Consider the following 23,822-nt stretch of genomic DNA (forward strand, 5'->3'; position numbering starts at 1 on the left):
AGATCAGTAAAGATCAGTAAAAGAAGTAACCGATACCTTTATGAAGGTCGAAGGAGAAAGTGGGTCTGGCGGTAAACGGCGAGAAGACCAAGTTGATGGTGTCGACGCGCAATGCGTCCATTGAGATCGGACCAACTGTGAACGAGAATGCCTTTTGTTCATTTGGGTCACTTCGTTTTATTTTTTGATAACGGTAAAAGAAGTGATAGTCTGGGTTTCTTACATTTTCAAATTTAAAGGGGCATATCTTCTTTTTTCACAACGGATTTCTATTGATCCTTCTTCTTTCAAAGGGGTGAATTATATCTTTCGAACATGTTATTTTTTTTAATCGGTTAAGAAATGGCTAAGTTATAGTGGTTTAAGTCTGAAACCCCCACAAAAAAAAACTATAATTGCATTTCTCATAATTTTCAAAAATATTTTCAATTTTTGTTTTGTTCAATAGCTATTTTGAATAATGTGAGAAATTCAGTTATATTTTTTGTGGGGTTTTTCAGATTTAAACCACTATAACATAGCCATTTGTTAACCGATAGAAAAAAAATAATAAGTGGGGCTATACAAAATCTATATGTCATTGATTTTTAGTAACCAAATTTTTGCATAAAGGACTCAAACTATTATATTACGTTAAACTATGTTTGCCCAATAGGCATTTTAGTATGTGCCGGCAGTAATTTTGGAGCTTTTGGGCCATTACCTCAGGAGATATTGACTTACTCCGAAAAAATTGTACCATTGTAAATGAGGCCGCTAGAACAACCAACTGAAAAAAGAATCAAAACGATGCGAGAAGAGCTCTTAAACTTCACTTTTTTTGTGTGGGAGTTACCCGAAGGAGTGGACCGACATAGTCTATATTCCAACCTGATATATGACTGGATGAAATAATACGATGTGCTAAGTCTGCACCAATCAGAAACTCACTGCGTGAATTATCTAGCGGATTTGTCATTTTGGTTAGTGCCGTAAGCAGGGTTTCTTGGAGCTTTCAGGCCAATATCTCAGGAAGTATGGAGAAGCATGGACTTGCGCAAGAAAAAAATTTTACCGTCGTAAAGGTAGCCGCAAGGACAACCTACTGACAAGAATTTCGAAATGATCCGAGAGGAGCTCCTAAGCTTCACTTTATCCGAATTTTGTGTGGGAGGTACCCGAAGGAGTGGACCGACATAATCCATGTTCGTACCCGATCTATATCTAGAAGAAATAATACAATGTGCAAAGTTTGGGCCATCGAGAGTTATCGTTCACACCATTTTACAGAATAAATTGAACTTTTGTGGGGGAGGTACTGGAAGGAGTGGACCGATATGGCCCATCTTCGAACTTAAACTAAGTTTTGACAAAATATTACTAAGGCCAAATTTTGGACCGAATCGGCAGACCCGTTCGAGAGTTATCATGTGCTCCAACCACCTCACACGGTGCCAAAGGGGTTTTTTTTGCAACTTTCAGGCTATTTTCTCAGGAAGTATGGACTTGCCCCTGATGAAACTTATACCGTCGTATGGGGGCCAGTGAATACAAGTTGCTAAAGCAAAAATCAAAGCGATTCGAGAGATGGCCCTAAACTGAACTTTTCCGACATTTTGTGTGGAAGGTACCCGAAGGTGTGGACCGATTGAGTCCATATTGAAACCTTATCTAAGTCTGGTACACAGTTCACGATGGGCAAACAATGGACCAAATCGGTTACCCCTTCAAGAGTTATCGTGCGCACAAATTTTCGAACTTTTGTGGGAGAGGTCCAGCCAGACAGACAGACGGACATTGTTCAATCGACTCCAAATTGTCTAAAACACATTTCGTCCAAACATACTTGGGCAGGGATGCCAACTGTTCCGATGTAAAAATCGCTACAGCCACATACGCACCATAGGTCTGTAGCGATTTTTACCTTAAAACAGTTGACATTCCTGCTTAAGCAGTGGTTTTTGTACGTCAAAAATCACCACAAGTAGCGGGAAAACCACCAACTTGGCACCGCTGTACTTGGGGTCTAAAACCATTATTTCGATGAGGCACATTTTGCCCGTATGAGAGTGTATAAACCCTCGTTAGCATAAATGCTGAGGGTATAAAAAAAACCAAAAACTTTACATGTTTCAAATTTTGTGTGGGGGATACCCTAAGGAGTGGTATGATGTATGTACATACGTTCCATATTTGGATGTAATCCAAGTATGTACGCGAGTGTTATGTTTTTGGAGCTCCAAGGCCATTATCTCAAAAAGTATGGACTTGTCCCCGAAAAAGAATACACCGTCAAGGAAAAGAATACAAAGTCAAAATTTCGATTTTTAACAAAAAATGTGCCGCTTGTTGACCATTAATCGGTCAACAAATTTTTTAAGAAAATTCTCTTATTTGAAGACAAAATTTTGATATATTCAATAAACTCACAGCAAGACCTGGCGAAGACTAAATACGAAATATCAGCTACATTGGTTGTTTAATGTGGCTAAAACCTTGAAAATACCGAAAATCGGGCGATATCGTTCTATTAGAGCTATATCAAAACGTGGACCTATGTACATAATTTTTATCAGAAAAGATTTTTGGTCCATTGGGCGTGAAACATACGTGAAATCTTCAAAATTCCGAAAATCGGGAGGTACCGTTATGTGGGGTCTATATCAAAACGTGGACCTAATTTTTATCGGAAAAGTTTTTTGTAAAGTGAAAACCCCGCATCTCAAAATTCAACCAATTTGGTTGATAAGTTTAGCTAAAATATTCAAAATACCGAAACATTAAGAAGAACCGTTGCATGGGGACTATTTTTTGCTCTCGACATTATCAGTGAACTATAAGTGTTTATACCAAAATTCATCTGCCAACGCCAACTCCTTTTATATTTGGCCACCGTTTATTTGAACTCGCGGCATAGTGCAGCGTTTTATTGAGGTTATGCGCCATTATCTCGGGAACTATGGACTTGCCCTCGAAAAAAATTACAATGACGTAATGGGGGCCGCATGAACATCCTGTTACAAAAAATTTCATAATGATTCGTGAGGTGTCACTAAACTGCACTTATTTCAAATTTTGCGTGGGAGGTACCTGAAGGAGTGGACCGATATAATCCATATTCGAACCTGATGTATGCCTAGAGGTAGTATTACCATATGCAAAGTTTGGTTTAATTCGGTTACTCCCTTCGAGAGTTATCGTGCGCACAAGTTTTGCGCCAATTTTTGAACATTTGTGGGGGAGTTACCTGAAGGAGTGGACCTCTATGGCCCATCTTCGAACTTAAATCAAATCTGGACAAAATATTTCGATACCCAAAATTTGAACCGAATCGATTGATCCGTTCGAGAGTTATCATGCGCACCAGCCAGGCAGACAGACGGACGGACATTGCTAGATCTACTCAAAATTGTCTGAAACGGATATCGTACAAACATACTTGGGGTCTAAAACCATTATTTCGATGAGACACATTTTTGGTCGTATCAAAGTGTATATACCCTCTTTAGCCTAAAGGATGAGGGTATAACACGGGATAGAGGCATTTTACAACAATGACATGTTCTGAAGAGTTGTGTATTACATTCCAAGGAATATTTATACCCTCAGCCTTTGGGCTAGAAGGGTATAAAAAGATGTAGAAAGTGGCCAATAATAAAGCCTTATGGTTCTCAGAGCATGCATGGACGAAGAGATTTATGGACACTCCCCAATTCGAAAACAATAACCTGTTAAATCAGAAAAGTATCACTAAAATTTTCCGGCAATTTTCCTATGATAATAGCACGATAAATTCTGATAAGAGAGTATAATGTAAGCTGGAAGATGCGACATTTGATAACTGATTTGATAAGCGAAGCTCTTCCTTGAATTGTGAACCGTAGACAAGACTGCAAAGTATTGAAAAGAAAAAAAACTTTTCACTTTAATTTCGCCTACAAAATTAACAATACAAACGGAAAATTAATTTCCTAATTTCAACTTTCAAGAATCCTTAATTTGTCAATATTTACACATAACATTGTGCCATTTGCCTTCTTCCATTCTCCTTTCCAAGAAACGCAATGAAATAATTTGATTAAACTTTGGAACGGATACCACGAAAAAAACACGGAAAACAACTTTTGTTAAAAAATGTAAAGAGGAAGGGAGAAAACAAATGATTTTCTCAACAGCAGAATATTGCACACATCAATAGCTGCAAACCATTCCATATTTTTAAATTAAATTTTAAAACAAAAAACTAGTAATACAGTTAATTAAAATCTTATCAAAATCTCTACAAATGTTCATGTTTTGCCATTGCGCTCTTTACAAAAAAAAAAAAAAAAATAAAAAAAAAAATAAGAAAAAATATTCCCTCAATTTTTCAGTTTGTTATTCTCAACACAGTAAAACAATGATTGGATGAAAGCTTTTTTCTTATCTATTATTTTTTCTAATACCCCTTCCATTTGTTTCTTACAACAACTACTATTTTTCGACGCCAGCACCACATATACTCAGTGGTATCCAAAATTTTCCCCATTCAAAAAGCTGTAGTTCTCCTTTTTCCACTATTTATTCTCACAACGTTTACCCCTTTATTATTTTTCTCCTTTATTTATGTATTCCTCTCTTCCTCTTATTCTCCAACGATTCTATTCCCCACTCATCTCCAACGAAATGAAAACTGTTCACACATTTTTCACTCTATCTCTCCTCAGTTGAGATTCTCTTTGTGCCACACAATTTGGTTACTTTGTTCGTATACTTTATTGCTGCTTCACTCGCACTCATGCGCCAAGTGGCCTCTTCTTTGTATCTAACAATTTTCTGTGTTTGCTGGTTTCCAAGTGTGTGAGTGCGCTAAAGTTTGTATCTATGTGTCTATGGCATAGCCGACCAAGAAGAGCGAGCGCTTAAATTGTTTAGGTGTGGGTAAAATTACACTGACAGAACAGGGTGATGATTTTCATATTGAGTGTGAAATGAAAAATATATTGTTGGCGCGTTCGCTTTGTATGACTTAAATTAAAAATACTATAAATAACTTCATAATTTGAAAAGTATTTTTCTTCATATGTTAATTTTTTTGAGAGAAAAAACAAATTGTATATAAAAATGATTTTTTAAGACTTTCTAAGCATACATACTTTTTTTATTGTTGCATTGCAGACGAGGCATTCTGCGTCATTAAAAATATTAATACAAAACAAAAATCATTTTCAAATTCTTCCCTCCACATATTTGCTGTACAACTGCAAAATCTTTTCTGTGTACCCAAAAATAAACAAATAAAGCGGCATCAACCTGCTTGCATGAAATTCAGTACAAGACTGAAGAAAAAAAATCAAAACATTTGCTCTTTTACTTTGCGTTCGGGTCGCGTGTGTGTGATTTGCCGAAAAACTTCGTAACCAAATCAATGCCCACGAACGGGTTTGGTCTATGGGTATGTGGCGAATAGATTCATTTGCTGTTGCTGCTAACTCAAGTTGTGTGTCGTTCGTCCGTCGCGTTGTCATCGTTGCTGTGCTATGTGTTGTTGTTGTTGTTGCCTTAATGATTGTGTATCTACACATTTTTATTTTTAAGGGAAAGTGGGTCGTCAATTTCACGTGTCTCACTTGCTTGGTTCGTTTTGTACATTCTAAGCTTTTTTCTTCTTTCTACTTTGTCATTCTTCTTCAATTCCTTCTTCTCTGCTTTGCTTATTTCATTGCCTCTGATGTGCTTTGGTGATTTTCTTGGGGGTTTTGTGGTTGTTGTTTTTTTTTCTATTTTGGAATTTTCATGTTGATTAAACAAAATTATTTGGGTGCAGGGCATTTATAATCAGGGAAACCAAACCTGCTTTTTGTGGTCTATTTTGGTTTCTTCCATCGTTGTTGTGTCGTTGTTGTTCATTTAAATTGATTGTCTACAACAAAAACACCAGGCTATGACAACACACATTGCCTCATAAAAAGCACTGACTCTCGACTTGTGTCATTGTTCAAAGAAAATGAAATCATTTTCATGGAATTTCAGGTGAATTTTCCCTTCAAATAGCTACAATGAAATCAGCATTTTCGGAAATTTGTATGAGTTTTAATTTTTAACTTTTTCTTGGAATTCATTCATTATGTAGGCAATTGAAGAAATAGTGCGACGGTGACCTATCGTATAGAATCCCCCTACGGTGCTCTTCTATTGTATAGAAGGCACCTACGGTGGCCTTCTATTCTATGGAAGCCCCCTACGGTGGTCTTTTATTCTATAGATGCTCCCTACGGGGGTCTTTTAATCCATAGCAGCCGGTGGTCTTTTATTCTATAGCAGCCCCCTTGGTCTTCTATTCTATAGAAGCCCCTACGGGGGTCTTCTATTCTATACAAGCCCCCTACGGTGGCCTTCTATTCTATGGAAGCCTCCTACGGTGGTCTTTTATTCTATAGATGCCCCCTACGGTATTCTTATATTCTATAGAAGCCCCCTACGGTGGTCTTCTATTCTAAAGACGCCCCCTACGTTGTTCTTCTATTCTATAGAAACCCCCTACGGTGGTCTTCTATTCTAAAGACGCCCCCTACGTTGTTCTTCTATTCTATAGAAGTCCCCTACGGTGGTGTTTTTTTCTATAAACAAGTAAAAAAGTATCAGTCGGCTTTGCCGACAGAGATATACTCTGAGCCTCAGACCGAATGTATTTAGGGCATTTTCAGAATTTTGGGGCCTTTTCGGACATTTGAACTTGCCAACAAAAATGTGGATTGGGATTAAATTTCAAAAATGTTGAGGAGGAGATACTTAAAGACATAGTCCATTATGAAAGTGGATCTTATTTTGAGAGTCATATCTTTTCGATAGATATCACACCCACTAGTCATTTCCGTGGGTCATCGTATAACTTTTGGACCAATATGCCAGGAATCATAGACTTGTCCACGGAAAACACAATATCGCTGTAAACAGGACCACAACGAACAGCATCGGTATACATTTCCAAAGGATCTTCGAACAGACCCTAAATTGTACTTAGACAAAAGTGTTGAGCTTTTGTGGGGTAAGTACCCTAAGGAGGGGACTGATATGGGACATTTTAGAAGTTAAACAAAATTTGGACAAAATATTAGGAGATCAAAAGTTTGGACCAAATTAGTTGCCCGGTTCAAGAGATATCGTGCATACCATTTTAGTGACATTTTTTAAACATTCAGGAGAAGTACTTAAAGTTGTCGACCGGTATTGCCCATCTTCGAACTGAAACTAAATTTGGAAAAAATATGACGAAGGCCAATTTTTGAACTGTTTACTCTAGAAGTATGGACTTGCCCTTGAAAAAAAAAACGTTAACTGAAGCAGCGAATGCAAGTTGTTTCAGCAAAAATCAGAGTGATTCGAGAGCAGGTTTTAAAGTGAACTTATCCGAAATTTTGTGTGGGACGTACTAAAAGGAATGGACAAATATAGTTCTTATTCGTACCTGATCTATATCTGGTAGTTATATTAGGATGTATAAAGTCACCCCCTTCAAGAGTTATCGCGCGCACAATTTTAAGAACATTTTCGACTTTTTGTGGGGGAGGTACCTGAAGGAGAGAACTTATCTTCGAACTTAAGCTACGAAGGCCAAATTTGGCACCGAATCGGCAAATCCGTTCGAGAGTTATCTTGCGCTCGAAACACTACATACGGTGTCATAGGGGTTTTTTCCACTTTTCAGGCTATTTGCTCAGGTAGTAAGGACTTGCCCCGGATGAAACTTGTACCCTCGTATGCGGGACCGTGAATACATGTTGCTACAACAAAAAACAAAGAAATTTTGTGTGGGAGGCACCAGAAGAAGTGGACCGATTGAATCCATACTAGAACCTCATCTAAGTCTGGTAGAAATTTCACGATGTGCAAAGTATGGGTCAAATCGGTTACTCCTTTCAAGAGTTGCGTGCACACAAATTTTCCGAACTTTTGTGTGGGAGGTACCGGAAGGAGTGAACCGATATAACCCATCTTCGAACTTAAACTAAGTTTGGACAAAATATTACGAATGTCAAATTTTGAACCGAATCGGTTGATCCGTTCGAGAGTTATCATGCGCTCCAGCCAGCCAGACAGGCAGATAGACGGACTTCAAATTGTCTGAAACGGATTTCGCCCAAACATACTTGGGGTCTAAAATCATTATTTCTATGAGGCACATTTTGTCCGTATGAAAGTGCACGCTGCACTAAAACTACTTGGCCTAGGCAACACCACGTATTGCCAGGCGCTATTTGAAAATTTGTTTGGATAGTTTAACAGTTTTTAGCCTAGACTTACTCAGGACAGTTTGCCGTACGACCATGTTATGTGTTGTTTACAGTGACTTGAAAAAATCACTTTGCAAAAAAAATGGAATTTACTAGGCGTTTACACCAGACAGTTTGTCTTCAAATACAACTCTGATTTACTAACACATGCATACATTTGTCGTTTGTCTCTCAGCTGTCCATCAGTTTTTCACAGACAGCCGGGTTGACAAATTGTTGACATTTTTGTGAAAAAGAAGTGAGATGATAATTTAAATGTGCTGAAAACAAAAGAATATGTACAAAACAAAATATGTAAACGGAAAACAAAAAGAAATCGACGATTTTCATTCAAAATTTCACAACTGTTTTCGCAGTTGTCTGGACGCCTACGTCATACAGGCAAGTTGTGGGATTTTGACAATCAATACATGAAGTCAACTGTCCTGTCATTTGTAAACGCAGGCTTACTTGTGAACATTTTCGTCCAAGAAATATTCACAAATGTTGTCGTAGATAATCACCGCAAGAGTGTATCGATCAAATTAAATCGGAAAAAATATGCCGTGCATGAACGGATAATGCGAGATCGCCATGTTAAATTCCGTGAGATAGACACATCCTTGGGCATATCTTCCACCAACTAACATTTGATAATGCGTAAACACCTGGCAGCAGAAATGGATTTTTCTCGTTAGATCCAGCAAAATTGGACAATAGCTCAAAAGAAAAAGGCTCCTGTGAATTGGCTCAAAGAAATTGAGCATAAAATCGATCGCGGTGTTTCAAAAGACGTTTATAAGATCGTCACAGACGACGAATCTAGAATCTATGCTTAGGAGCCTGAAACAAAGCAGGAATCGGCCGTTAGGGTCTTCGAAAGCGAGCCAAATCCAACGAAAATTGTTCATGTAAGAAGCACTTCGAAGCAAAAGGTTGCCTGTTTCTTCAAAAAGACTGACCGTGTGGCGACTATACGGCTTGAGAAATATAGGACGGTTAATTCTGAGTGGTACACTATAATTTGTTTGCCTAAAGTTTCCGGAGAAGTTCGAAAAACGAACAAGAGAAGACAAATCATTCTGCATCATGACAATGTGGGCTCTCACACATCGATTCAAAGCGCAGTGTCCGATTTTCCGAAAAACCTGGCCAAAACTCTAAAAATGAATGGATTTTGACCTAACCTTTGGTTCTTATGTTTTTCGGGCCGCTGATTACATTTTTGATATTATTTAACCCTCAGGCGGTAATTTAAGGGGTCTTTTTGGTCCCTCCTCCTATAAAATGTGATCTAATCGGATCAAAATATTCTACAAATTTCTTCGCCATCAATTTTTACTATAGGTCCTAGAATACCCCAAAACTCTATATCTTACCTTAACTCCAGAAATATGCAAATTAGAAAAACATTTTAGGGTTAATGTCGTACTTCATCAAAGTTTTGGCAAAAATTGTCATACAAAGCATCATTTTAGAAGATTGGCATCAAAGACAAAAATGTTCTCAGCTAAATTTCACTATAAGTCACCAAAGAAATGAAATCCCTATTTGCATTACATACCAAGGAAATATCGGTATCAATTTTGCCAAAAAACCAAGAAACTAAAATAGGGGTGCAAGCTTCCACAATTTCTACAGTTTTGGAAATATTTGAGTTGAGATCACTTGGAATCCTTGCACTTTAGGTGTATAATGTCTTTGGTAACTTTACTGACAAGAATGCAAGGAATATTAACCCTCGTGCGAGTCATAAAAGGGAGCCTTTTGGTCCCTTTTTCCACAAATCTTTAAAATCTCCTATAAAATGTGGTCGGATCAGACCAAAATATTCTAGAAATTTGTTCGCCATAAAATTTTACTATAGGTCTTAAAATATATCAAAACTCTAAATTATGCCCAAACGCCAGAAAGTGACCCTATACTACTTATATTCTGACATTCTAAATGAAAGAAAATCTGTATATACCTGCAAGACAAAATATCACATAAAAATGAAAAGTGCAAATATGTGCTGGATGTTTCGATGGAAATTGGTAAAAAACCCTTCCTTTTTTATGAAATGATAAATTACACGGCCCAACTCGATCTTACTCACAAATATTTTCATAATTTATTGTAAAAATTTATCTTGAAAAAAATTAACAAGTACGGACATCAATTATTAAAGAACGCACAATTCATTGGCGACACTGAACATCTTAAAAACGTTGCACATACCTTTCATTACAATTACAAAAAGAAAATATTTAATAACCGTTGTTTATATTGCATATTGTCATAGATTTGTAAACAACTTAAATATTAAAAAAAATAAAATTCCAAATAGGGTCACTTTGACCTGCTTTTATACCCACTTATTAAACAAGAAATGTATATATTTTTCATAACTACACGCACTGGGATCCTATAAACAATATCTGACCCTTTTTAGTGTAAATTGATAATTTTTTTTTTGATTTTTGGCCAGGTTTTTTGGAAAATCGGACACTGTGCAGCGCCTGTTTGACCGGACAAAACGTGGAATTGATGGGTCATCCTTCGTACAGCCCTGACTGGGGATCCCATGATTTCATTTGATTCCAGCACAGCAAGAAAAAAGGGGTGGTCAACAATTTTTGTTGCCTGAAAATGCTGTTAAAGCGTTCAAAAACCATGTTTTGCCAATAAGTTTGAGCGCACGAAAAAGTGTATAAATAATGCTGGAGACTACTTAAGAAAACTGTGAAATCCTTTTTGAGGGTAAATATTCGCACTTTCATTGTTAGGCCAGATAGTTATCGTTCAGCCCTCGTACTGAGGGTATAAAAATTAATTTATACTTACTTAGCTGGCCCATTACAGAGCATTTGTTCCATAGACCGAACTAAGAAAATATCTCCAATTCTCTCTGTTTAGTGCTTCGGTTTTTGGAATACGGCGCCTTGTCATCTCTTCATCCACTTGTTTGCGCCATCTATTCTTTGGTCTGCCAATTCTGCGTGCACCGCCATGTGGCTCGAATTTATACTCCTTTTTAGCGGGTTCATCATCGCTCATTCTTATGATATGGCCTAGCCAACGAAATCGCAGCATCTCGATACGTTTAACTATATTGATGTCGTTGTATAGCAGATACGTGGTTCATACGACGTCGATATTCACCGTCAACGCAGATCGGTCCGTAGATCTTTCGAAGAATTTTTCTCTCAAACACGTCAAGCACTGCACGGGTAGGTAGTATCAGTGTTTTGTAAAGAGTTATTTTTGTCTGACGAGTTGTGGCTTTGTTTTTAAAGTGCTTACTTAAGCCAAAGTAGCATCTGTTGGCCAATTGCCCAATCCTTCTGATGTTCGGGTAGCGGAAAGGACGTTCCGGGACATCATCACTGCTGCAGCCGCTCGTCATATCCCTGCTGGTCGAATACCCGAAGTAAGACCAAATTTCCCAGCAGAGGCGACGGGATTAGCAAACGAGCGTGATGAGCTTCGTCGTATCAACCCCAATGATCCCAGAGTCAGGGAGCTGACACTGGAAGTTAACAGGTTGGTCGGCGAGCATAAGCGGAACAAATGGTTAAATCATCTGAAGAGCTGCAACATTGGAGCCGGTATAGGTGAATTGTGGGCAACGGTTAAGTCACTCTCGAACCCTGGAAGAAGGGAAGATAGGACCTCAGTCACGTTTGGCGACGTTACGTTGACTGACCCGAAGAGGTGCGCAAGTAATTTCAATCGACAGTTTGTCGAGCATCCCGAGAGTGACAGGACGAAGAGAAGAGTATTACGTCGCCTCAGATCTCTTCCTGCCGAGGATGAACCACCACAATTTGCAATGGATGATGTTGCCAATACCATCAGGAACGCTAAATCATCCAAAGCCTTGGGCCCTGATGGAATCTCCATGGTAATGTTGAAGCAGCTGGATGAGTCGGGAGTCGAGGATCTCACCAAAGTCTTCAACTTGTCGCTAGCCACCCTCGTTATTCCCGAAGTCTGGAAAATGGGCAGGGTGGTCCCACTACGGAAGCCAGGCAAGGATGCCAGCAAAAGTGAATCGTACAGACCGATTTCGCTTTTGTCGCCCGTAGCAAAGACACTTGAGGCCTTGATCCTCCCCAGTATCAGAAATAGCTATCAAGTTGCCCATCATCAACATGGATTCCGTAAGCAGCACAACACGACAACAGCGCTGCACGCCATTACCACATATATCTGTAAAGGACTCAACCAGAGACGGCCGTGCGATAGAACAGTGATGGTGGCTCTTGACTTATCAAAAGCCTTTGATACAGCCAGGCACTCCACGCTGGTTGAGGACATTGAGCAGACAACCCTCCGGCCAAGCTTGAAACGTTGGATAGTCAACTATATGTGTGGACGCCAGTCGTACGTGGAATTCAGGAATAAGAAGTCCAAACCCCGTAGAGTGAAACAGGGAGTTCCCCAAGGTGGGGGGATATCTCCGGAACTGTTTAACCTCTACCTCTCTTGTATTCCACCCCCTCCAGACGGCATTGAGATCGTGACGTATGCGGATGATTGCACGATCTTGGCGTCGGGTACCTATCCTGATGACATTTGTGAGAGACTGAACAACTATTTAACTGATCTTACCAACTTTTTCCATTCGAGGAATATGCAGATTTCCCCCACAAAATCTACAGCCACTCTGTTCACCACATGGACAGCGCAGTTTGGACGTGAGTTGAATGTCGTGGTCGACGGTACCAGAATTCCGACCACAAACTGCCCTAAAATTTTAGGGGTCACATTCGACACTACATTCACGTCGTGCGCACACGCCGCAGCTATCTGCGACAAGTTGAAAAGTAGGAACAAGGTCCTCAAGTTCCTAGCCGGCAGCACTTGGGGTACAGATAAAGAAACCTTGTTGGCCACGTATAACGCGATAGGTAGGTCTGTGGTAAGCTATGCGGCTCCAGTCTGGTCCCCGAGATTGTGTGATTCGAACTGGAAAAAGATTCAAACTTGCCAGAATGCCGCCCTGAGAACAGCGACAGGATGCCTCCTCAAATCTTCAGTGGACCATTTACATGAGGAGGCAAAAATTCTTCCTGTAAAGCAACACAATGAGATGTTTTCGTTGCATTACCAGCTTGGATGTTACCGTGTGAGCCATCCCAATCACCATCTTGTGGGTAGGCCCGGCCCATTCAGGGAGATCAGGAAGGATATCCATGCTCTAGAGGGAGAAGTCCAACGATACAGGAGAGAACCCCTAGATCAACAAGCATATCAATCAGGATTGAATAGCATTCACACGGACGCAGTTGCCAAGGCCTTAAGCAATTATAGTGTGAATAAAGTACTCGGAGTACATCCTCCATCTATTGGAGCTGAGGAGCGTCAGCTGTCACGACAAACCAGAGTAGTTTTGGCTCAACTACGCTCGAGATATTGCAGTCGCCTAAATTCGTATTGGGCGGAAATCGATCGCGCCGTGCAAGACATATGCCCAGTACGCGGCATGGGTCCGCACGACACACAACACCTTTTAAACTGCCCCGCCAAACCTACCCATCTAACTCCAGTGGATCTGTGGCTACATCCCATCGAAGCAGCCACTTTTCTGGAACTGGAGATAGACCCAGAGCCAGATTGAACAGAGGAACGAACAAATAAACATAACAAAAACACTGTGACAACAACAATACAGTTCTACTTTTTATTTCACAACTGATGTCGTTTGTTGTGTTTACGGCGGTGTCGAGGTATATCTCAAAGTCTTTTACTACCTCAAAATTATAGGAACCAACTTCAACAGTTGGCCCGATCTCAATGAACGCATTGCGCGTCGACACCATCATCTTGGTCTTCTCGCCGTTTACCGCCAGACCCACTTTAGCAGATTCTCCTTCGACCTTCATAAAGGTATCGGTTACTTCTATTACTGATCGTCCCATGATGTCTATATAATCAGCATAAGCAAGTAACATGTGGCTATTGGTGTAGATTGTGCCACTTCTTTTGACGTTTGCCTCTCGTATCACCTTTTCTAGCAGGATGTTGAAAAGATCACCCCAAAGGCTGTCTTCTTGCCTGAAACCTCTTTTAGTACAAAACTCTTCTGTGAGGTTCTTTCCTATTTTAGCTGAAGATCTTGTGTCAGTTAGAGTCATTTTACAAAGCCAAATGAGCTTTGCGGGGATACCAAATTCAGACATGGCTTGGAATGCCTTTGAACGTAGCTGGCTGTCGGAGGCTGTTTTATAATCGACAAAAAGGTGGTAGGTGTCGATCTGCATCTCTTGGGTCTTCTCCAGGATTTGCCGCAGGGTAAATATCTGGTCAATGGTGGACTTGCCAGGTCTAAAGCCGCATTGGTATGGTCCAATTATTTCGTTGAACATGGGCTTTAGTCGTTCGTACAATATCCCTGACACTATCTTGTAGGCGATAGGAAGAAGACTTATGCCCCTATAGTTGGATCCTTTTTTATGGACGGGACACAGGATGCTCAGGTTCCAATCGTCGGGTACGCTTTCTTCCTGCCAGATGGAGCTAACTAGCTGATGCATACACCTTATCAGCGTGTCGCCTCCGTTTTTAAACAGCTCGGCTGGTAGGCCATCAGCTCCTGCTGCCTTATTATTCTTCAGCCGGTTTATTGCTGTCTTAACCTCATCTTGGCCGGGTGGTATACATTCAATACCATCTTCTGGGATCTTGGATCTTCGTCGACTTCGCTACTATTGGATACCAACAGTTTGGAAAAATGCTCTTTCCATATCCTTAGCACACTATCTGTATCAGTTACCAGATTATCTTGCTGGTCTCTACAGGAGGATGTGCCAGTTCCAAAGCCATCAGTTTGATGTTTCACTCTTTGGTAGAATTTTCGGACTTCATTCTGTCTCCTGTACATCTCGATTTATTCACACTCCCGCTTTTCCATCTCTCTCTTTTTATTGCGGAAAAGACGTTTCTCCTCTCTCCTTTTCTCCCGATACCTCTCTCGTGCGCTACGCGTTGCTACTAATTGTAAAGTAGCCCTATTTGCCGCATTTTTCTCTTCGGTAGCAGCACGACACTCCTGGTCATACCATGTATTCCTTGGTGGAAGTCTCTGGTATCCGGTCTATGTTTGCACCTCGGAACGATCGTACATCCAACACTCTTGATGCATGTCTTCCATCTACCACAACATGATCAATTTGATTTCTTCTTTGATCTGGCGACAGCCAGGTGCCCTTATGAATATCGAGATGCTTAAATCTGGTACTGCTAACTACCATGCTTCTTGCAGCTGCAAAGTCTATCAAGCTCATACCATTGTCAGATGTTTCACTGTGGAGACTGAATTCCCCGACTGTTGGGCCAAAGATATTCACCTTTCCAATTTTGGCATTAAAATCGCCTAGTATAATTTTAATGTCTTGGGCAGGGCAACGGTCATAAGTTTCTTCTAAGCGCTCGTAAAATATATCTTTGGCCTGTTCGTCCTTGTCTTCAGTGGGAGCATGAGCGCCCATAAAGCTGATGTTGAAGAATTTTGCTTTTAATCGAATTGCAGCGAGTATTTCATTTACTGGGGTGAAGCTGAAGACCAGATGTTTTAAGCTCCGACCAACTAAAAAATCCGCAACCAAACTCATGCTTTGTGTCATCGTATTTCCTGTATGGCAGTAATGTCGGCCTTGTACTTTCTTGTACAATGCGTAAACTGCACATTCTCTATAAAGAGTGCGAACATTCCAGGTGCAGATTGGCAGATCATGGTCCTTAAAACGTTTCCGGGGGTCGTCAACTTTAGAGGGGTTTGTTTTTCTTTTCTTTCGTTTATTCATAGTAGGCTGTTTTTTCTAGGGGAGGGTTACTAACCTGGCGCCCAAACCCAAGTTTTTAACGTTTTTATGGATGGTGCGGCACATGTTAGCTCACTACCTTTAACGGGTGTTAAAGGGAGTTCCCCAGGGAGGTCAGTGTCCACTTGAGATGAAAGAGGGACCAAGATAAATCCTGTGCTTTGCCATGTTAAAGCCGGTCAGGACCGTTCCTTGGTATCTTCCATCCCCTACGTCAAAATTAATTTATATTAAAGTTAATTCTTATTCAAAACGTATTGAACCAATCATTTTTTAAAAGAACAAGTAAGAAAGTATCTGTCAGCTGAGCCGACAGAGATATACCCTCAGCCACGTACCCGAAGAAAAAAAGTTAACACAATACTTCTGTAGGAAATTTTTCCAAGGATGGAAAGGGCCGCAAAAAACTACATGTTGCAACAAAATTCAGAATGATCCAAGACGAGTGCATTTTTTCCAAATTTTGGGTAGGGTGTACCAATAGGAGTGATCCGATGTAGTACATATTCGGACCTAATACAAATCTGTAGGAAATATTTTTTTTCTTTATTAGTCTATGGATATTTTCCTTACGGACTATATAATTAAATATGTTGTACTTAATTTTCTGAATTTAAATATATTACAATTTTACTTTTCAATTTACAAAGTTTGAGCTAAATCGATTTCTCTCTTAAAGGGTTATTTAGCCAGTTTAGGTGGTGCCGCACAGTGGTTCCGCCCGTGGACAAAAATCGAAAAATTGATGGCGACAAATTTTATTGCGATTGAATTAAATATTCTCTAAACACATCAAATTTTAAACATCCAGCCTTATTTTTGTAAATTTACAGCGGTTATACGCCAAGTTAAGTCAAAAAAGTTGTGATTTGTATGTGAAGCCTTAAAAACGAAATATACATCCGCAAAGCATTCGTAGGTTATGAGTAAAATTATAAAAAATTTGAGAGGTAAATGTGCAATTTTCAAAATTAAACTTAAAGGTGATGGTATTGGCAATATTTTTAAGAAAAAACAAATTCATAATTCGTTTCCTAACTTCATTAAAAATAAAAACTTAATAATTGACTTTTTCTGCTATTTTTAATATAATTACTATAAATCTATGTTGAGTTTTACTAATGTTGTGAGCATTTGTGAGTCTCGAAATTTTATGTAAAATGCAGGGGAAAGTCTCTAGTTTACGATTAAAAAAAGTCCAGCTGCCCCCATCTGCCACCCGCTAAGTTATTCCTCTTACACCACGCCCGTAAAATCGTCAAAATTCCGAAAATCGGGAGGTACGTTTATATGGGAGCTATGCCTAAGCTTGGACCTATACTGAACATTTTGGGCAGGGAGGTATTTTGCTCACTCAGAACTCAAAATGCCAAGTTACAGCCAAAACGGTTGGAAAATATGGGTAAAATCGTCAAAATTTCGAAAATCGGGAGGTACGTTTATATGGGGGCTATACCTAAACGTAGACCGATATTGACCATTTTTTGCATGGAAGTATTTGGTTCACTCAGAACTCAAAATGCCAAATTACAGCCAAATCAGTTGGAAAATTTCGCTAAAATTGTCAAAATACCGAAAATCTGAGGGTACATTTATATGGTGGCTATACCTAAACGTGGACCTATATTGAATATTTTTTGCAAGGAGGTAGTTTATTCACTCGGAACTCAAAATGCAAAAAAACATCCAAATCGGTTGGTTATATTGGCTAAAATCGTCAAAATACCACAAATCGGGCGGTACCTTCCTATGGGAGCTATACCCAAATATGGACCTACATCGACTAAAAATGGGTTTTCTATCTTTTTGGCTTGTTATAAAGCTACGTTTAAAATTTGGAGGCGGTAGCTCGATTAGAACCATTTTTGGCACTCTTTTCCATACAAGTGGGACCACTGTGTGCCGGTAGGATTTTCTGGACCTTTTTCGGTCATTATCTCAGGAATATGGATTTTCCCACGAAGAAAAATTACAACGTCGTAACAGGGGCCGCAAGTGCAACCTGCTGCGTCACAAATTAATAAGATCAGAAAGGAGTTGTTAAAATATACTTTTTCCAAATTTTGTGTGGGAGGTACTCTAATGAGTGGACCGATATAGTCCATATTAGAACTCGATCTATGCCTGAAAGTAATATTACCAATAGCAATGTTTGGCTCAATTCGGTTATTCCCTCCTAGAGTTACCATGCCCACAATCTTGGCGAAAAATTTTGAACCTTTGTGGAGGAGGTACCGGAAGGAGTGGACCGATATGGTCTATCTTCGAACTTAAACAAAGTTTGGACAAAATATTGAAAGACCCAAAATTTTAACCAAATATGTTGATCCGTTCGAGAGTTATCGTGCACTCCAACTACGACACATGGTATTATATGGGTTGTTTGCAGTTTTCGTGCTGATTTCTGAGGATATATGGACTTGCTCCTGAAAAAAATTATATCGTCGTAATGGGGGTAGTGAATACAAGTGGCTGCAACAAAAATCAAAGCGATTCGAGAGCAGGCCTTAAGGAAAATTTTGTGTGGGAGGTACCCGAAAGAGTGAACCAATAGGGTCCATATTGGAACCTCATCTATGTCTGGTAGAAATGTTACGATGTGCAAAGTATGGACTAATTCGGTTACTCCCTTCAAGAGTTATCGTGCGGACAATTTTTCCGAACATTTTTGAACTTTTGTGGGGGAGGTACCTAAAGGAGTGGACCGATATGGCCCATCTTCGAACTTAAATCAAATCTGGACAAAATATTTCGATACCCAAAATTTGAACCGAATCGATAGATCCGTTCCAGAGTTATCGTGCGCACCAGCCAGCCAGACAGACAGACAGACAGACGGACAGACAGACAGACGGACGGACATTGCTAGATCGACTCAAAATTGTCTGAAACGGATATCGTACAAACATACTTGGGGTCTAAAACCATTATTTCGATGAGGCACATTTTTGGCCGTATCAAAGTGTAAATACCCTCTTTAGCCTAAGGGCTGAGGGTATAAAAAGTAATTTATCACTTCGGAATCTCAAAATATATCCCAATAGTGGACAATATTTCGTAATGTACTCTTAAACTTCAGAAAGTCGCCAAAAGCTTTAAAAACAAATGTGCAATTGGATCTGAAATTATTGGAATAGTTAACCGATTACCGACATTTAAATATAAAATGCAAAAACTTTTCAAAAAGTGTTTAAGGTTGATAACACTGCTCAACAAAATTGAAAAAGTTGAATGTTTCAGACGATGTTGCAGTTGTTTCTAGATGAAATCGGCGAGTTATTTTCAAATCCGGTCCCGGTTTTTCTCCATCAGCTCTTGTTTTTGAGAAATAGCTCAAAATCGGTTTTTACGAGTTTAACCCAGACTTTCGTTATTTTCGGATACAAACAAATATTTTTTTGTGGGTTTTTCGACATTAATATATTAAGGAGATGTTGTACGCTAGATACAAATCGTTTTTGAAATAGTTATTGTGAGTATATATCAAAAAAATATAGAAAATATACGACGGACCTTGTAAAAATTGCTTATTTTGAGTACTTTAAGCTGTAATTACGTCATCGGGGGAAGTCATAGGATCTTCATATGGCAATGCGGATATGCTTAGGATGTCTACTATATAATCCAGTATTTAAATGTATAATATAAAGTTCATAGCCCCCATGATTCGGCCATAACCTAAAAATCATCATGAAGACTGCCATTGAAAAGTAAATGGCTTATGTGGTAATGATATCACTGGTAAATTATTTCCCTTTAGCAGTCTTCATGGCGATTTTTAGGTAATGGCCGAATCGTGGGCGCTATGAACTTTATATTATATATTTGAATACTGGATTATATAGTAGACGCCCTAAGCATATCCGCATTGCCATATGAAGATCCTATGACTTCCCCCGATGACGTAATTACAGCTTAATGTACTCAAAATAAGCAATTTTTACAAGGTCCGTCGTATATTTTCTATATTTTTTTGATATATACTCACAATAACTATTTCAAAAACGATTTGTATCGAGCGTACAACATCTCCTTAATATATTAATGTCGAAAAACCCACAAAAAAATATTTGCTTGTATCCGAAAATAACGAAAGTCTGGGTTAAACTCGTAAAAACTCGATTTTGAGCTATATCTCAAAAACAAGAGCTGATGTCTCCATCAGGACCGGATTTGAAAATAACTCGCTGATTTCATCTAGAAACAACTGCAACTTCGGTTGAAACAAAAGTCCTGTTGACCAGTGTAATTCATTCAAGAATTTATCGATTTGGAAGGGGTTTATGGACAGAAGATCAATAAATTGCACCCTTACATGAAGACGGATCAACTTATAACACCATTTGTAATTCAAAATTATGTCAAAGGTATATGCGAAAGATCAAAAAGTAGGAAAAAGGTTCTTAAGTCGGTGACCGGCAGCTCTTGATGTGCTGAGAAAGAAAACTTGTTCATCTCTTTAAAGCATAGCCGACCAAGAAGAGGGCACACAAAATTCTCAATATTTGCAACTTTTGACAGTGTGTTAGTAACGTTGTATGCAGGCATGCTGCAAAACAAAAACAAATCAAAACATTTGTGTGCTCTTTCGATGCGTTCGGGTCGTGTGTGTGTGAATTGCCGAAAAACTTCGTAACTTTAACAATACCAAAGCACGACATTGCTTTAAAGCTATGCGGCCCCAGTGTGGTATGCGCTACGCAGTGGAAGAATATTCAAACACGCCTTGAGGTCCGCATTCTTATGGAAGACGTGGAGGTTTTCTCATAGAAGACGTGGAGATCTTCTCATAGAAGACGTGGAGGTCTTCTCAAAGAAGACATGGAGGTATTCTCAAAGAAGACATGGAGGTCTTCTCATAGAAGACGTGGTGTTCTTCTCATAGAAGACGTGGAGGTCTTCTCCAAGAAGACGTGGAGGTCTTCTCCAAGAAAACGTGGAGGTCTTCTCCAAGAAGACGTGGAGGTCTTCTCCAAGAAGACGTGGAGGTCTTCTCCAAGAAGACATGGGGGTCTTCTCCAAGAAGACATGGATGTCTTCTCATAGAAGACGTGGATGTCTTCTCATAGAAGACGTGGAGGTCTTCTCATAGAAGACGTGGATGTCTTCTCATAGAAGACGTGGAGTTCTTCTCCAAGAAGACGTGGAAGTCTTCTCATAGAAGACGTGGTGTTCTTCTCAAAGAAGGCGTGGAGGTCTTCTCATAGAAGACGTGGTGTTCTTCTCATAGAAGACGTGGAGGTCTTCTCATTGAAGTTGGTATGCGTTTCAATCCCTGACCAGACCATTAAAATATTCTATAGTGGCAAATACCCTCAGTGTAATGTTGTCATACATTTCCTGAGTATTTCAGCCATGAAAAACTTATCTACAAGTGATGTCGTTAGACACGCCGTTTGGACTCGCCAATAAAAATGAAGTTCCATATTATTGAGCCGATTCATATAGGAGTGCACTCATTGATATGATAGTGGTTCCCCTTGTCCCTTCGGGGATGTTGTGGGAACATAAATATCTACGTATGCAATGCTCAGGAAATGTCGCCAACATTACACTGAGGCGTATTTTGCCACCATTGAAAATTGGATCTTGCCTGCACTGAAAATCGAATCCGGGCATTCAGCGTGCAAGGCGGGTGTGCATACCATTACACCTCGGTGGCACTCAAATGACCAACTTTTATAGTTGGTCCACTGGATGTCTTACGTTGTTGATTCCAGAAACCCATTATCTGTTGACTAATCCAAATAGTCATTGTTTTTATACCCTCAGCATTAATGTAACGAGGGTATATACACTTTCATACGGGCAAAATGTGCCTCATCGAAATAATGTTTTTAGATCCCCAAGAATGTTTGGACGAAATGTGTTTCAGACAATTTGAAGTTGATTTAGCCATGTCCGTCCGTCTGTCTGGCTGGAGCGCACGATAGCTCTCGAACAGATCAACCGATTCGATCCAAAATTTGGCTTTCGCAATATTTTGTCCAAACTTAGTTTAAGTTCGAAGATGGTTTATATCGGTCCACTCCTTCCGGTACCTCCCCCACAAAAGTTCGAAAATGTTCGGAAAATTTGTGCGCACGTTAACTCTTGAAGGGAGTAACCAATTTGGTCCATACTTTGCATATCCTAATATATTTACCAGGCATAGATCAGGTTTAAATATGGACGATATTTGTCCACTCCTTCGGGTACCTCCCACACAAAATTTCGGAAAAGTTGAGTTTAGGAGCTGCTCTCGAATAGCTTTGATTTTTGTTGTAGCAACTTGTATTCACTACCCCCGATACGATGGTATAAGTTTCATCAGGGGCAAGTCCATACTTCCTGAGAAAATAGCCTGAAAGTTGCCGACACCGTGTGTCGCTACTGGAGCGCAATATAACTCTAAAACGGGTTTGCCGATTCGCTCCAAAATTTGGCCTTCCTTATATTTTGTTCAAGCAAAGTTTAAGTTCGAAGAAAAGCCATATCGGTCCACTCCTACAGGTACCTCCCCCACACAACTTCAAACATTTTCCGAAAAATTGTGGCCACGATAACTCTTGAAGGGAGTGACCGATTTGGTTCATACTTTACACATCCTAATATATTTGCCAGACGTTGATCAGGTTTGTATATGGGCTATATTTGTCTAATCCTTCGGGTACCTCCTACACAAAATTTAGGATAAGTTCAGTTTAGGAGCTGCTCTCGAATCACTTCGATTTTTGTTGAAGCAACTTGCATTCGCTGCCTCAATTACGACTGTAAATGCTGTTTCAGAGGCAAGTCCATACTTATTAAGAAAACAGCCCGAAAGGGGTAAAACACCCTATGGCAACATTTGTAGTGAATGGAGAGCACGATAACTTCCGAATCGATTAACCAATTTGGTCCAAACATTGGATATCCTAATATTTTGTCCAAATTTAGCTTAACTTCTAAAATGGCCCACATAGGTCCTCTTCTTAGGGTACCTCTCCCACAAAAGTTCTACGTTTGTGCCTAATGGACTATGTTGGTCCATTCCTTCAAGTACCTCCTCTGAAACACTTTTTAACATGTATCCTAATCAACATAGTTGTAGGCAAGTTCGAATGTCCAAAAAGGGACACCAAATTCTGAAAAACCCCTGACGTAGGCTGAGGGTATATCTCTTTCGGCAAAGCCGACTGATACTTTTTTACTTGTTTCATGTAAAGTTAGACTATTCAATACTGGCAGAAAGGCTGTCTTTTGTCTGAAATTCTTTTGGTGTTGTAGTGTTCGAAGAGGTTCCTTTTTATTTTAACTGAGATCCGCTAATCAGTTAAAACTAATGTAATCTTGCAAAGCAAAGTGTGAACTTTGTACGAATACTAAATGCATACCAAATAAATATATCGAATAACTTACCTGCAGTATTCCGAAAAATACTAAAAAAAAACTTTTTTCACATTTATTTCCAACGAAGTTTAAAAAAAATCTATAATCTGCTGATTAAAAATAACATTATACAACACACACCCACACATATATACATACAAACATCATCACTCCACACCCACTTCCATGAAATATGAAAACATAAACGAATAAAAATAGGAAAAGGAAATGGAAAAACTGGGACACTTTGTGAATTTCCGGTAAACATTGGTGTGTGCAAGTGTGTGTGCGGATGTGTATGTATGTATGTAACTGATTGACTTATTCTGCACAACACCACCATCCCCACCAGTAGCTCCACTCAGGACTCAGTTGGTTTTGTGTAGTAAATTGTATGTTGTTGTTGCTGGGTGAAAAAATAAAACGAAGGATA

General features: G+C 39.5%; 1 protein-coding gene across 3 annotated transcripts in view; it reads right to left on the reverse strand.

Annotated features, from left to right (window-relative positions):
• The window catches only part of LOC141405239 (uncharacterized), a 62,473-nt gene extending 38,959 nt beyond the window's left edge, over positions 1–23,514 (reverse strand). Inside the window, exons 1-2 of one of the 3 annotated variants that reach the window (XR_012413167.1) lie at positions 5,115–5,261; positions 4,507–4,986 (exon numbers count right to left, since the gene is read on the reverse strand). Coding sequence is in view for 1 of the 3 variants with exons in the window: in XM_073989340.1 (XP_073845441.1) it covers positions 5,115–5,145 (31 nt within the window). In the remaining 2 variants the exon portion in view is untranslated. Of the gene's footprint in view, positions 1–4,506; positions 4,987–5,114; positions 5,300–23,419 lie in introns of those variants that run through there. The other 2 variants (XM_073989341.1, XM_073989340.1) reach the window with 2 other exon arrangements.
• Between the last annotated feature and the right edge of the window lie 308 nt (positions 23,515–23,822).

This window comes from Musca autumnalis, unplaced genomic scaffold (assembly GCF_047663935.1).
Source record: "Musca autumnalis isolate F117 unplaced genomic scaffold, ASM4766393v1 scaffold_5, whole genome shotgun sequence".
NCBI classification, from domain to species: domain Eukaryota; kingdom Metazoa; phylum Arthropoda; class Insecta; order Diptera; family Muscidae; genus Musca; species Musca autumnalis.